Source organism: Hyperolius riggenbachi, chromosome 5, assembly GCF_040937935.1.
Source record: "Hyperolius riggenbachi isolate aHypRig1 chromosome 5, aHypRig1.pri, whole genome shotgun sequence".
NCBI classification, from domain to species: Eukaryota; Metazoa; Chordata; class Amphibia; order Anura; family Hyperoliidae; genus Hyperolius; species Hyperolius riggenbachi.
Genome location: NC_090650.1, coordinates 426,832,894 through 426,849,524, shown reverse-complemented (window position 1 = coordinate 426,849,524; position 16,631 = coordinate 426,832,894). Strand labels below are relative to the sequence as shown.

General features: G+C 44.4%; 1 protein-coding gene across 6 annotated transcripts in view; it reads right to left on the bottom strand.

The window, feature by feature from the left end:
* Positions 1 to 16,631, bottom strand: part of LOC137517891 (KH domain-containing, RNA-binding, signal transduction-associated protein 3-like) — a 228,071-nt gene that overhangs the window by 71,047 nt on the left and 140,393 nt on the right. For all 6 annotated transcript variants that reach the window (XR_011020708.1, XM_068234960.1, XM_068234963.1 and 3 more), the window contains one exon: positions 4,099 to 4,238. Coding sequence is in view for 5 of the 6 variants with exons in the window: in XM_068234960.1 (XP_068091061.1) it covers positions 4,099 to 4,238 (140 nt within the window). In the remaining variant the exon portion in view is untranslated. The remainder of the gene's footprint in view (positions 1 to 4,098; positions 4,239 to 16,631) is intronic.

Genomic DNA, 16,631 nt, shown 5'->3' with positions numbered 1-16,631 from the left:
CGTCCTCCGCTCTGTTCCGCCTTCAGTGTAGGCCTTTCCGTTCCCCCAGGGCTTGCCCCGACCCCACCGAATGGGTCGCATCGATGCCACCCCTAAGATGGCCGCCGCCTTGATCCGCGGGTGCGTAGTACGCTTTGCCGCGATTGCGACTGCGCAGCCTTTAGCCCGCCTCCCGCCGCGTATGGGTCCCGGCATCCTCCTGAAGCGTGCGGCGGGAGGCGGGCTAAAGGCTGCACAGTCGCAATCACGGCAAAGCGTACTGCGCAGCCGTGGAACAATGCATCGATGCGACCCGTTCGGTGGGGTCGGGGCAAGCCCTGGGGGAACGGAAAGGCCTACACTGACGGCGGAACGGAGTGGAGGACGTGCAGGGCGTCCTCTGTGGATTATGCTAAGAAAAAGGTAAAGTGTAATTTTCTTCGTTTTGGCCTCGAAAGTCCTTTAACCTCCCTGGCGGTTTATTTATTTTGCCAGGGAGGCTGCAATGTGGTTTTTTTTTAATTAAAAAAAAAATATTTCATGCAGCCAACTGAAAGTTGGCTGCATGAAAGCCCACTAGAGGGCGCTCCTGATCCGTACTTTCGATCGCCTCCGGCAATCGAAAGTAACAAGATAGGCCGCAATGAGCGGCCTATCTTGTTTCGCTTTCCTCGTCGCCATGGCGACGAGCGGAGTGACGTCATGGACGTCAGTCGACGTCCTGACGTCAGAGCCGCCCGATCCAGCCCCTAGCGCCGGCCGGAACTGTTTGTTCCGGCTGCGCTGGGCGCGGGCGGCTGGGGGGACCCTCTTTCGCCGCTGCACGCGGCGGATCGCCGCGGAGCGGCGGCGATCGGACAGCACACGCGGCTGGCAAAGTGCCAGCTGCGTGTGCTGCTTTTTTCAGAACCGAAATCGGCCCAGCAGGGCCTGAGCGGCGACCTCCGGCGGCATACCCCGAGCTCAGCTCGGGATTACCGCCAAGGAGGTTAAGGAGAATATTGTAGAAAAGTAAAAAAAAAAAATTCAAAAATACCTAGTAGTTTTTGAGATATGGTAATTTTCAAAAATTGATTCTCTCAAAAACTACAAGTTATTTTTGAAAAAATATCTTTTTGACTTGTTTCCAATATTCCCCTTAAAGAGAGTCTGAAGCGAGAATAAATCTCGCTTCAGACCTCATAGATAGCAGTGGCATGTGTGCCCCTGCTAAAATGCCGCTATCCCGCAGCTTAACGGGGGTCCCTTCACCCCCAAATCCCCTCCGTACAGCGGGGGGCGCTTCCGCATTGGGGCAGGGCCAACCGACGCAGCCCTGCCCCACGCACGTCTGTCAGACGCATATCTCTGCCTCTCCCCCGCCACTCTCAGTCTTCCTTCACTGAGAGGGGCGGGGGAGAGGCGGCGATGCGCGTCTGATAGACGCAACTAGAGGCAGGGCTGCAGCCGTTAGCCCTGCCTCCAGGAAACGAAAATTTCACGACCAAGTTTGTGACCAAGGTTTGCGGGGGTGGGTTCGGGGGTGAAGGGACCACCGTTTAGCCGCGGGATAGCGGCGTTTTAGCAGGGGCACACATGCCCCTGCTAACTGTGAGCTCTGAAGCGAGATTTATTCTCGCTTCAGAGTCTCTTTAACATACATAGCAATTTTGATAATGACAACATGTATGGTATTAACCAATAAAGCTGGCATGAAATTAAGCAAATTTTTGCCTAATTACGCAAAATTATGGATGGATTATGCAAACTCAATTGCATGTCCAAACCGTAATTATGTATGGCCGTAATTGCGAATAATGATGTAAAATCATAATTAGCAGATTATGATCATCATTAATGAGAAAGTCCACAATCATAGCTTACTTACAGTGAATAAAGCAACTCCAAGTGATTGTAAGTTCCAAAGGGGGACATTTATCAAGAGTGTCTGAGACAAAATATTGGTAGGTTTAGGTGCCCCCAGTATAGTTAGCCAGGTATAGGTGCCTCCAGTATAGGTAGTCAGGTATAGGTGCCCCCAGTATAGGTAGTCAGGTATAGGTGTCCCCAGTATAGTTAGCCAGGTATAGTTACCACAGTATAGTTAGCCAGGTATAGGTGTCCTCAGTATAGGTAGTCAGGTATAGGTGCCCCCAGTATAGGTACTAGTCAGGTATAGTTTCCCCCAGTTTAGTTATCCAGGTATAGGTGCCTCCAGTATAGGTAGTTAGGCATAGGTGTCCCCAGTATAGTTAGCCAGGTATAGTTGCCACAGTATAGTTAGCCAGGTATAGGTGCCTCCAGTATAGGTAGTTAGGCATAGGTGCCCCCAGTATAGTTAGCCAGGTATAGTTGCCACAGTATAGTTAGCCAGGTATAGGTGCCTCCAGTATAGGTAGTTAGGCATAGGTGTCCCCAGTATAGTTAGCCAGGTATAGTTGCCACAGTATAGTTAGTCAGGTATAGGTGCCCCCAGTATAGGTAGTCAGGTATAGGTGCCCCCAGCATAGTTAGCCAGCTAGAGTTGCCACAGTATGGGTAGTCAGGTATAGGTGCCTCCAGTATCGGTAGTCAGGTATAGGTGCCCCCAGTATAGTTAGCCAGGTATAGTTGCCACAGTATAGGTAGCCATGTATAGGTGCCTCCAGTATAGGTAGTCAGGTATAGGTGCCCCCAGTATAGGTAGTCAGGTATAGGTGCCCCCAGTATAGGTAGTCAGGTATAGGTGCCCCCAGCATAGTTAGCCAGGTATAGTTGCCACAGTATGGGTAGTCAGGTATATGTGCCCCCAGTATAGGTAGTCAGGTATAGGTGCCCCCAGTATAGTTAGCCAGGTATAGTTGCTACAGTATAGGTAGTCAGGTATAGGTGCCCCCAGTATAGGTAGTCAGGTATAGGTGCCCCAGCATAGTTTGCCAGGTATAGTTGCCACAGTATGGGTAGTCAGGTATAGGTGCCTCCAGTATAAGTAGTCAGGTATAGGTGTTCCCAGTATAGTTAGCCAGGTATAGTTGCCACAGTATAGGTAGTCAGGTATAGGTGCCCCCAGCATAGTTAGCCAGGTATAGTTGCCACAGTATGGGTAGTCAGGTATAGGTGCCTCCAGTATAGGTAGTCAGGTATAGGTGTCCCCAGTATAGGTAGTCAGGTATAGGTGCCTCCAGTTTAGGTATCCAGGTATAGGTGTCTCCAATTCAGGTAGCCTGAGATAGGTGCCTTTGGGAGTATAGCACAGGAGGGGGAACTGCAGGAACACTAACAGCTGTGGGGAGGGTGGCCTGACTCCTTCCTCCCTCACTCACCTCGGGCCCCCTTTTAGTGCTTTCCCCTTCATTGCAGAAAGGAGTGCAGCGGGCACGGGCAGGGAACACGGACTCACCTCTTCCAGGTTTCATCTGATGAAGCTCCATGTGCCACCTCACGTCTATGTCTCTGACTCTTAACACTGCTCCCTCTACTTCTCCTGATTACCTGGATACCGCATCACAATATTGTACTCAAGTCTACTGGGGAAGGGCACACTTTTTACACCCTCACACTGGGGGCTACTTAAAAACGGCCCTGTCAGAAGCCCCTGAGAAGCTAGCATACATTTACAATCAGAATATTAGGGTTGAGAATAGAGACTCTTAAAGGGAACCTAAACTGAGTGGGATATGGATGTTTCCTTTTAAACAATACCAGTTGCCTGGCAGTCCTGCTGATCTCTTTGGCTGCAGTAGTGGCTGAATCACACACCTGAAACAAGCATGCAGCTAATCCGGTCTGACTTCAGTCAGAGCACCTGATCTGCATGCTTGTTCAGGGGCTAAATACTAAAAGTATTAGCGACACAGGATCAGCAGGAGAGTCAGGTAACCGGTATTATTTTAAAAGTAAAAACCCCCATCCTTCTCAGTTTAGGTTCCCTTTAAGGACAGCTGAATCAGCCTGGTCTGACTTTCTTTGTAAAGAAGAGCTTGTTAATCTGTCTATTCAGACAGTAGTCTGTACTACAAATTGCACCAATTTTCATATCAATAATTTTGTCATTAAAGAGTAGCTAATAGCAAGTCACCTCCACATCGATAGTCCAAATATCTTTTCAAGGCTTGTTGTCATTATGATAACTTCAGAGATTGTCTTGAAATGTAGCATTACCTTGACAACGCAGAGACAGGAGCGCCTCGGGGCCGCGCTGACGGTTTCCCGCGAACAACTGGGACTTCTTCATTCTCCGATCCTCCATTCAGGTAAGTGAGTTCCTGCAGCTGTGCCTGTCTGATTTCATCATTGTAATCCTGCAGGTTCATAGAAAAAGGTACAGCAGTGAGTTCAAAGTCATCAGTCATTTATAATTTATCAGCACTAATGAACAAGGCTGTAAGAAAGTAAACAGAAAACTTTATAAAACACGAGTCTCCTTACATATCACCAATAACCTTTTTTGGTGAACACACTGAACCGTTCACGTACGTACCAGGGATGAGCAGAAACTACGCCAGTGTGAATTTAGGCATCGTAGTTCGCATCTACGCATCGTAGTTCGTAGGCGAAGTTTCAAAACTACGCTTACGATTTTACGTGTAGCGAAGTACCGTTACGCGTAGTTTACACCCTACGCGTAGTTCACATGTGTGTTACGAAGTAAATTACGAATGCCTTATTCGTGGCTATTTTTCCACGTACGATTGTATGCGTACAAAATTACGCATTGGAAAGGGGAATGTACGCATAGAAGAGCAGAGGTATTAATGCGTACATTTTTCCGCATAATGACATAAGCGTCCGCATAAATTACGCTTCGCACTACGCGTAATTGTGTATTTTAACGGGTAGTCTACGAAATGCATACGAAGCGAATATTTGATTTTGAAGCCGTAGTTTGGCGAAGCGTAATTGCGTAAAGCTACGCGTAGTTCCAGCGCAGCGAAGTTGGCTGACTACGACCATCCCTGGTACGTACCAATGCAGTGCTATAAAAAAGTATTTGCCCCCTCACCGATTTCTTCTTCTTTTTTTTCTTTTTTTATGTTTGTCACACCTAAATGTTTCAGATCATCATGCAAATTTAAATATTATAGAAATATTACAGGAGGATAACCCAAATAAAACCAAAAAGTTTCCACTTCTGACCCCAGCTGCAGTATATCTACGTACTCTGAGGATGTAAATATATACGATTTGTAGCTTAAGCAGTGCTGTGGATGATCTGGCGTGCTCCTGTCACTTTCTGCTTCGGCACTAATTGATTAAAGGGAATATATGTTCCCTTGGCCAATTAGTGAGCCCCCCATGGATGAATGATCACTGCTGTAACCAATAGTAGTGGACATTCATCCCTCCTCCATGCACAGATCACTAAAGAGGAGCTGCAGGGAAAAGCATGTCTCACCTTTCCTGGTTGCAGTGGTGACCACGCAGCAGGAGCCTCTGTGCACTGCACTGTAAATCAGTCCTGTACTGCCGAATACCCAGGTCCCATCTAGATGACATTATCCAGCTGGGACTCGATGTATTTGGCAGCATGGGACTGACTGCAGAGGCTCCTGCTGCTTGATCTCCACTGGATCCGAGAGAGGTTATAGGTTCTTTTCAAAGCATCTCTTTTTTAGTCACCTGTGTGCGGGAGCACTGCCTAATACAAGGGGGGCTGCCCAATATGGGGTGGGCTGCATAATAGTGGGGGACAAATCTGGCTATTTGAATTCACTGGGGGAGGGGGGTGCACATAACACTGCAGGCAAAAAATGCCAAAAAATACTCCTCGGAAAAAGGAAATCAGAAATCAGATTTGTGGCACTGTACAAACTAAGAAGCAAACATGGGGCACATCTGGTTATACGGGGTGGGAACCTAATACTGTGGGGCACATCTGGCTACAGAATGGTTTTATTATGAATGTAGTTTGCAAGGGCTGAGTTCTCTCGCCCCTTTTCTGTCTTGGATTTTGCTATACATTTTGTAATATTAGGTGCCCCATGTTTGGTTCTTAGTCTGTACAGTGCCACAAATCTGATTTCTGATTTCCTTTTTCCGAGGAGTATTTTTTGGCATTTTTTGCATACTCTTATTGGCCACATACTTTCGAGTTGACTCTGCAGTATTGGACCAATCAGAGAATGCAGAAGTTTGCCGTGGTCATCTCGGAATATTACATAAATTAGGCCAATCATAAGACTCGGGAATACTCGGTGGTAACCAAGTCTTGTGATTGGTGTAAAATTACAACAGTATGGGGTATTTCTGCTGAAATCTTATTTCCGTTTTCTGATTGGAAAAGAGGATGTTGGAAATGTGGAAATTTCAATCCCGTGGAATCCAAATGAGCATCCCTACTATTGGGAGCCTTATTTCCGGAGAGAAGGAGAGAGAGGCACCGTGCCTGTAAACACACCTTTGTTTGGTTTCAATGGACATCACATACAGCAGCATGCAGTGGGGGTTAGGTGAGGCCTGACAGCCGTTTCGCGTACTAACGCATCATCAGAGGCACTAACCTCTAACGTACTAACACGTCATCAGAGGTTAGTGCCTCTGATGACGCGTTAGTACGCGAAACGGCTGTCAGGCCTCACCTAACCCCCACTGCATGCTGCTGTATGTGATGTCCATTGGAACCAAATAAAGGTGTGTTTACAGGCACGGTGCCTCTCTCTCCTCTCTCTCCTTCTCTCCGGAAATATTGTTACTTCATTTGAGCAGCACGTGTCCTCTAGCACCAGTGGCTCCAGCCCACCTGCTGTGTCTAGTGCCAAGCCCTCCGTCTCTACTTTGAACATATTGGAAGCCTCATGGAAGAAGTATGTTTTATTACGATGATATTTATTGACTTATGCTTATATTTGACTGATTTATATAACCCTCTATAGTGCTTCACAATTGCAGTGGCATAAATAAAGTATGTACACTCACACAGTATAGGCTTGTGTTTGTGCTATTACATGGTACAAACATAATACAGATAAAAACGCAGCCTTTCAACATTCTACGTAGGAGGTTTGGTACAAAAGACAAGACATAATACAGCAGTACTATGACATGTTAGAAGAGATGGCCCTGACCCTGTGAGTTTAACGTTTAGAGAAATAAATGAATGAATGGCTCAGTAAAGTAAAAGTAAATGTATTAACCCCACAGTAAGGTAAAGTAGTCAGTAAGCTGTACAGTACCTCACAAAAGTGAGTACACAACGCATTTTTGTAAATATTGTATGGGCTGCATGAGCGCTGTCGGCACTGGGAAACTACCCATTGAGGGAACCATCAATGCCAAGTTTGCCAACAAGTGCTGTGACTGTAGTAGAGCATGAGCACCTAGTTTTGGAAACCGGGCCGTAGCTTGGCAGTAATCCCAACAGGATAATGACCCCAAACACACCTCCAAGACAACCACTGGTTTGCTAAAGAAACTGAGGGTAAGGGTGCTGGACTGGCCAAGCATGACTCCAGACCTAAACCCTATTGAGGAGGACCCACAGATGCATCTCTAGTCAGAAGGTTGCGGAGCACAAGGTCTCAAACATTCAACATATTTGTCATACAGAAGTGGAAGCAGTGGCGTAGCTAAAGAGCTGTGGGCCCCGATGCAAGTTTCCCCCCCCCCAGCACTCTATACATAACAATTGATACGGCACACCAAAACCTGCCAAGGACAACTACAGCGTCAGAGGTACAAGAAGGGGATGGGGAACAGCTTGTTAATGATTACCACTATTCGAAGTATCCATAGAAGTGATTATTACCAGCACAGGACCAATAGAGAGCCAATACTGTAGTTGAAGGAGGGCCCTTTGGGGCCCTCTGGCCCAAGGGCCCTGATGTGGTCACAACCTCTGCAACCCCTATTGCTATGCTTCTGAGTGGAAGAGTAGTGTTGTTTAAATTCGGGTCATTGCTATACTTGACCCGAATATGGCTGTTCGAACACAGAAAAGCTGAGTATGCATAATAGTGCAATCAATATTGCTAATTACTCCAGTAATTGGAATAAAGGGGGTAAAAGTCATCAACCCAAAAGACATATACTCCACAAAAAGTATCAAACATTATCATAGGGGCTCCTTGTGGCTTGGGACGGCCTGGCCTTGTTTTTAAATGTTTTTAATAACATAGTTGGCTTCAATAAACTTATATTTGTACCATATACTGTTTCTTGCTCCACTTTTCCCTTATTTATTATTTTCTATATATGTATAGGGGCTTTTTGAGGAGTATATGGCTGTTCAAATTCAGCTTGAGGCAACCCGAAAAAACACTGGATCCAATTGTATAAATTTGGCAAATTGCAGTGAAGTCATCGGTGCTGATATTTGTGGTTAAATAGCAAAGCCTCCGTATATGATAAAATCACCCAATGTACTGTGTATATTAAGGAAAAGAGTGGGAACAAGGGGAGGGGGGGGGGATTTCAAATTTTAATTTTTAATAAAATGGATTTTAAAACTTCAAAGAAACAAGGCTTTTTAACCCAGTAAAATTACATTTGTACTTAAATATACAGTGGAACCTTGGTTTGCGAGCATAATTCGTTCCAGAAACATGCTTGTAATCCAAAGCACTCTTACATCAAAGCAAATCTCCCCATTACAATTAATGAAAACCCAGGGGATTTATTCCACTATCCAAAAACAGTTATAGGAAAAATATTAAAGAGAACCTGAACTGAGTAAAATTATTTAACACATGCGGTGACTTAAAATGAACATTACATAGTTACCTTCCAATCAGTTCCTCTCAGAAGCTCACCATTTTCTTCTGACAATGATGCCTTCCAGTTCTGACAACATTTTGTCAGAACTGAAATATATCAGTTGGTGTCAGTTATATATCAGTTGCTGCCAGTTATTGCTGAGAGGACAACTGATGTGCCAGGTAATATCAATGTTTCCCAATGGTTCAAGTGGGCGATGGTACAGTTTAACTGTGTGCTGACCAGAAAGCTGTTATGGGGTAATGACCATTTTCAAAATGGAGGACAGAGAATTCCATTGATCACAGTGGACAAACAGGATCGGGACAGGAGATAGAGATTGAGGCGTAGACTACACGGGAGGTAAGTATGACTTGTGTACGTTTATTTTGACTTTCATTTTTCAGTTCAGATTTTTTTTAAGTACATAGTACTGTTACTGTTTAAATAATAATGTAAATAAGACTTTCACTATAACTAATGGAATCATTGTTATCGGGTGACTCATCCTAACCTTTTTTTATTTGACTATAACAAGGAACTGATCTAATAACTGTTTCTTTTGCCTACTTTTGAGGATTTTATGGAAATATGACTTTGCACAATCTCTACACTCTGATTAAGTACAATTAAGTATAATCCTACAGCACCAAAGGGAGAAAAACTATCAGTGTGATGCAAGTATACTTTTTCTATGCTTGCATATCAAGATGTTGCTTGTACATAAAGTCAAGATTTCACACACAAAAAAAGTGCTTTTATTGCAAAGTGCTCTCAAACCAAGTTACTCTCAATCAAAGGTTTTACTGTATACTAGTTCAAAGTAGACATTATTTTTTTAATGAACAGTTTGCTCCCCCCTCCCAAGCCTCTTTTACCCCTTGTTACCAATGCAGTTTGGTATAGCCAGAATATGGAGCCAGGACCACCTGGGGATCCGCACCCTGAGCTATACCAGCCCACATGGCTGTCTGGAGAAAAGATGCTGGACCAGGAAGCAGGGAGGACCCTGGCGAATGCCCACCTCTGCAGAAGCATGTGTAAGTGAGCTACCAGTTATAGGTTAGGTTTTAAGTTTTTATATGTAAGTTCAGGTGTGTTTTAAAGGCTTTACGCATTATTCGTGCTTTTCTTATGCTCTTCCCCCATCCTTTAGCAGACGTTAGGCAGCAGAGTCATGTTTTTGGTTTCTATATATAAGGAAGAGAGCATTGCGGTGAATTACTGTTATTTCAGTATCATCTCAGCCACAGAGCCTTTAAGCACCATTCTGCAGCATTTGATACATTCCATTAGAGAAGCAACTGCCGGGCTTTAGAACATGATCCTACCCTGATATCGTTTTTAAAAAGCTGCACGGTACGAAGGTGAACAAGAAAGATGTGCTGCATTTCTGTTTAAAATATCTCTGTTCCAAATGAGAGCAGGACATTCTGGAAGGAGAACTGTCCCCGGTCAGCCGAGGGATGACAAAATGCGTCATCCCAACACTTGGTTACAACCAGGCCTTGATGTGCGCAAGGTATAGGAGCTGAAGTGGGCAAGTCAGAGGTACCAACAGAACCACGTTAAACAGGTACAGGCTGGAAAATCAGTCAGACCAGGTCGGCAACAGGTGATCAGAAGGCACAGTACAGAATCTCAAAAACATAAGCTAATCCAGTAACAATCCAAGGTCATACACGGGAGATCAGACTTATACAGTTTCAGAGGTTAAGATAGAAATAGGTCAAACACAATTCTGAGATCAGTCCAGGTGGCAATCCAATAACAAAGTCAAAAGGCAAAGCAGACTGTACACAGAAGTTCAGGAATATAAATCACATGCAGCAAAGTAGTACAAGGCAGCTATCACTTTCATGGGCGAGGACATAATGAACAGAGCAGGCTTAAATAGGCAGAGAGCATCATGAAACCTCAGTATCATGCTGATACGTGACGAGATAATATAAAGGCTTATTCAACGTGGTCAGACAGTCTGGAGTCGTGCAGTCAGATGTTTTGTGGTACAGAGTAACAAAGGCAAAATCGTAGTCAATGAAGAAGCAGGGTCATACACATAAGTCAGATGTCAGTCGTATTGAGAGGATGAGGCAATAACGTAGTCAGGGACAGGCCAAGTCAAACACGTGTATCAGATGTCAGTGGTACAGAGGGACTAGACAAAGGCAAGGTCAAGAGGCAGGCAAGAGGATTGGTACACAGATATACATACAATAGATGTTACTTCAATAATATTCAATAATATTGAATTAATAATATTACGAGAATATTACGAATATATTACAAATATATATAACTACAAAATAATAGCACTGACTGACTGGAGTACATATATATTATGCTGCACACAATGTATAAATGTATCTTCCAGAAACTCACTAGCTAGGCCAAGAACCAGCGAACTGGTTAGTATCAAGGCCAGTGAGTGACTCAGTGCTCTGGCCTTAAATATACCTTGATCACTTTTAGAAACCATTGCCAAAATTGAGCGCACTTCCCACATGGTGATGCTGACATCACCTACATCCACCTCCTTAGCCTATAAGGCCTGTCAGAACTCGCACGCGTTAGATTGGCCACACTGCGCACGCGCGCGCCGGAACTCACTGTCACAGGGAAGCCGGGGACGCTGCCCGGAGGATGCCAGCGCAGAAGCCCCGCCGCTCGCCTGGACCATGCCGGAGACGCTGCGGGACCTGTCGCTGGAAGGTAAGGATGTTACACTCAGCATCTCAATGGTTATTAAAAGTACTGCAAGAAGTTTGCTTGCAGTACCCATAATTGGCCGCTAACGGCACTGTCTAGCATATAAGCAGAGGGAAGAGCCACACTATACGCCTAAAGCCAGTCTGAGCCGTGCGCGCAGAGACGTGCACAGCTCCTGGAAACATTGCGCCAGCCCAACCCGGAAGTTGGCTGCTCCGATAGGCTCACGGAGGACACAAATTCAGCATGGCATTGGAGGTAAGTTCCTAACGCTACCTAATTCTAGGGCTGAGCCTTCAGAGGACAAGCAAGCAGTTAATTGGTCACCTAATTCCTAGCCATGGTTAGCCATGGCCAATCTGTGATTGTATAGTTTATCTCCACAATACTTTTGTCTATCTGAAGTTTGGTTTTATTGTAATGATTGGTTCCATCAAGATAAACCTGACTCTAGGGAATCTGAAGCTTTTGACTGTTCCATTTTAAGGAATGACTAATTTCTCCCTATTTTATTCTATTAGTCAATTTTATGTAAGCTATTTTAGTTTATTTTTATTTATTTATTTCACTGGCCAAAAATAATTATTTTGGGCTGGAGCACACCTAAAACCTCTAGCATAATTGCAAGCGCTCAGCATTTTTAGAATGGGATTCTAGGCATGTGCAAGGCAATTTTCTATGTACTGTATGCCCAGAGATTTCTGGAGCATTTTGATGTAGCAATTTTTTTATTTTTTTGTACGGTAGAGTTGCAAGTGTAAAGCTTTTGTAAAAAAAAAAAAAAGCTAGGAAAATCGCTCTGTTATCGGTTTTTAGAGCAATTTTCCACTTTCATATACTTAACGTTGAGGCTGAATCACCTCAGAAATGCCTCAGGACCCGCGTTTGCATTTGGGAAAAAAATCACATCACTCTGGGGTGATCTATCCCATTCAAATATATTAGCCAAACACTTAATGCTAGGATCTTGAAAAGCGCTCAGAAGCGCTCTAGGTGTGCACCCGCCCTTACAGAGTCAGTTTTGCATACAGACTTTTGACGATTATCTTCTAAGTGCTTATTCTTTAGGACATCCCTAAAACATCTTCTGTGCACTCGTTTCCTACAGCCAGGACTCGAGAGTCAGACTGACTGTTTATAAGGGACAAGGTAGCTCTAAAAATAGCCGTTTGTTAACAAAGCATATCAGAAAATTGAGTAGCTTGCATCAAAGTGATTGATGGGCATTTCAGACGCGGCAGTTCTAATTTAAAGGTAGACGGGCGTAGAAGACATTTATGCCTTCAATCTTTTCTATTGCGTAAAATAAAATGCTGCATTGAAGCACAGCCAACAATACCAGGGTACATACACCTCATTGTGTCCTCACTGGAAAGGATTTTTGGACAGGTGTTGAGAATAGCAGAATTCAGTTACGTTTTAACCACGCAATTAATCTTTTTTCTTTTTATTGCATCATACAGATCCTGACATCTATTGTCACTATGTCACTTGGTTTGCATGGTTCAAAAACTGTCCTTGCAACCATTAAAAAAAAAAGTTAATGAGGTTGGTGTATTTGTCCAGTATTTCAAGGACATACAAGCACAAAAGACAAGCATCTAGGCTCCATTCAGCAGGCACCTTCTAAGCCTTCTTTGTCCCCTTTTATATGAAACTTTGGAATTCTGGGGATATAGTCACAAGACATTGATTTTTTTAACGTTACCAGCTGCTGAAGAATCACCACAACACCCATCTACAAGGTCAGTGGTTTATTCCATATATCCTCAACTTGTGCTAATAAATTGCATCTGGTACAAACATTATTTTTTTTTCTATTTATTTTTTATTCACATGTGCTGACATCTTCTGCAGCACTTTACAGAGTACATAGTCATGTCACTGACTGTCCTCAGAGGAGCTCACTACCTATCCCTACCATAGTTATAGACTAATGTCCTAATATATTATTATTATGTATTTATATAGGATTGGCATGTTCTGCAGCACTTTACAGAATACAAAGTCATGTCACTGACTGTCCTCAGAGGAGCTCACAATCTAATCCCTACAATTTTCATACTCTTAACGTCCTACCATATTATTATTATGTAATTATATAGCACTGACATCTTCTGCAGCACTTTGCAGAGTACATAGTCATGTCACTGACTGTCCTCAGAGGAGTTGACACTCAAACCCAGGCCATAGGCAAAGTCTAATGTACTGCCATATTTTTATGTATTTATTTATACAGTAGCAGTAGAGAGAGAGTAGTAGAGTAGAGTAGTAGAGTATTTAAGCAAGGTGGTGTAGTGGTTAGTGCTCTCGCCTTGCAGCGCTGGGTCCCTGGTTCAAACACCAGGTCAATATCTGCAAGGAGTTTGTATGTTCTCACTGTATCTGTGTGGGTTTCTTCCAGGCACTCTGGTTTCCTCCCACATCCCAAAAGCATACAGATAACTTAATTGGCTTCCCCCTAAAAATTGGCCCTATACTATGATACGTACACTAAACGATACATACAAGGACATATGACTATGGTAGGAACTAGATTGTGAGCTCCTCCAAGGGACAGTTAATGACAAGACAATATACTCTGTACAGCGCTGCATTAGATGTCGGTGCTATAGAAATACTAAATAATAATAATTAAGTTAGCCAATAAATGGTATCATCCTGATTCAAAACTTCGACATTTTGTGCTGCAGCACTTTGCAGGGTACATAGTCATGTCACTGACTGTCCTCAGAGGAGCTCACAATCTAAACCTAACAAACAACTGTTTGCATTATTCATGAAAAATTGCTGCTGAGCATGCTCAAGAGTCTTGAATGAGAAAATTATATGATAAAATGCAAAAATTTGACCGTAAGTGAAATTGCAAACCATTTTCACAATTTCCCACAAACCATAGTTAATCTTCTGGATAGTGCAAAAACACATTAACATGAACAATTTGCCATTACACAATGCAAACTTGGATTCATCAAAATTCTGAATCTGTTTTGAATTCCAAACAAAAGTTTCAGAATTTTATAAAATTTGGAATTCCGACCATTCCTAGTCAGTACAACATCAGACTGACCTATGAAGTAACAAAAAATCAAAAAATTTCATTTTTTTAATTAAACAGCCACACTCCTGTATAATTGTGAACAAACTACAATCAACTAAGTTTTTTTTTTTTTTTCTGTATAGAATGAACTGCTAAGTAGTGTTGGGCGAACACCTGGATGTTCGGGTTCGGGAAAGTTCGCCGAACATGGCCGCGATGGTCGGCATGTTCGGGCCGAACCCCGAACTCCCCGAACATCCCGCTTTTGGGGGCCCTATGGGGTCGCAGGCATAAGGGGGGAGCATGCCCCGATCGCGGGGGGGGGGGGTCGGAAATTCCCCCCACCCCCTCCGCTAGAGCTCCCCCCTCTGCCCGCTTCCCCATACAAAAGTTTCAGGAAGTAAAACAGTACCGGTGGTACTAGTGGGTGGCTGGCAGTGGGCGGCACTGTGAAGTGAGTGACTGAGGAGGAGGAGTCCGGAGAGTGACGCGTTGAGGGAGGGCGGGCAGCGGGTGGTTCAGCAGTAGTACGGTACTACTGCTGAACCGCCTGCTGCCCGGCCTCCCTCAACGCGTCACTCTCCGGACTCCTCCTCCTCAGTCACTCACTTTACAGTGCCGCCCACTGCCAGCCACCCACTAGTACCACCGGTACTGTTTTACTTCCTGAAACTTTTGTATGGGGAAGCGGGCAGAGGGGGGAGCGCTAGCGGAGGGGGTGGGGGGAATTTCCGCCCCCCCCCGCAATCGGGGCATGCTCCCCCCTTATGCCTGCGACCCCATAGGGGGGCAGTATTCGGGCCGAACAGGGCCCTGTTCGGACGAACAGGGGCCCTGTTCGGCCCTGTTCGGCTAGTCATTCCGCAGTTCGGGCGAACCCCGAACAGTTTGGCCGAACACCACCAGGTGTTCGGCCGAACTCGAACATCACCCGAACAGGGTGATGTTCTGCAGAACCCGAACAGTGGCGAACACTGTTCGCCCAACACTACTGCTAAGTACTGTCAACAATTTGGCCTGCTTGCTGCAATCTGCGCACAACACGCATCACCTGTGCCACCAAACTAAGCTGGATGTTATTTGATCTTTCACAATTTAGTCTTATTTCAGCTTCCCTGACTTTATTTCTCCAATTAATTGAGCGCGTTCTTCAATCCTCAGTACTCTAATAGAGCCGTTTAATCCAAGTTGTGACATTTGGTTGAGTGAGTGAATGGCTATGCAGCTTTGTTCTTTAAAAGCATTTCATTACAATTTCATCACGAGCGGGTCTTCAAAGAGACATCCACAGCGGGGATAATTTCCTGATATATTGGTATCAGTTGAAAAGGTGTAAAAAGGGTGCCGCCATAGACTTCAATGTTTTTGCCGCCATTAGCAACTATAGGTGGTTAAAGGGCTTCCGTTATTTTATATTGGCTATATCATGTTTATATCGGGTATCTCTTCTTGTAATGATGAGCACTGTTGCTAAACGTGGGCCCAAGGGAGTCTAACAAGTTCTGGTTGGGTTGCAAGCTTATGACTGCACTACTCTTCAATGACCGCACTTGTGCATGGAGAGGAACATGGTTGCGATGTGCGAGCACCAGCAGAGGACAGCGTGGGAAGTATGTGGAGGATCCAGAGGCTTCCTTGTAGAGATGCTCGTTCGGATTCTGCGGAAATGCAATTTCAGAATTCAGAAATGGGGTGATATAAGTGTGGTAGATAGATTTTCGCAGAGATCACAGACATTTTTAAAGAAATTGTGGAAATTTCCCCCGACTGTAACATTGATTTTCTCAAAAACTACAAGTTCTTTTTGAAAGATTTTTCTTTTTCTCACTCTTCTGCATAACATACCCTGAAAATTTCTAGCATCTACGGGGGATTTGCTATCAACCACTAAATCGATGGCCATTGACTATAATGTAAAATGCGGAAAATCCGCATTACCAATATACGGTATGTCGCCGACTTTAGAGGTTAACCTCCTTAGCTGTAATCCCGAGTCAGGCTCGAGACGGAAATCCGCAGCTCACAGTGGTAACCCCGAGCTGGGTTCATGGGAGGTGAGTAATTTGCAGGGCTTCCGCAGATCTATCTAGTGATATGATTTTTCGGGTCTGAAAGCTTGTGAAAAAACTGCATCGCTTTCAGATCCTAAAATCCCAAAATAATCATACCACTAGGGATATTAATAGCAAAGCCCCCATAGGTGCTAGAAACACCAAATTGTCAGCGTATGTTAAGCAGAATAGTAAGAATAAGA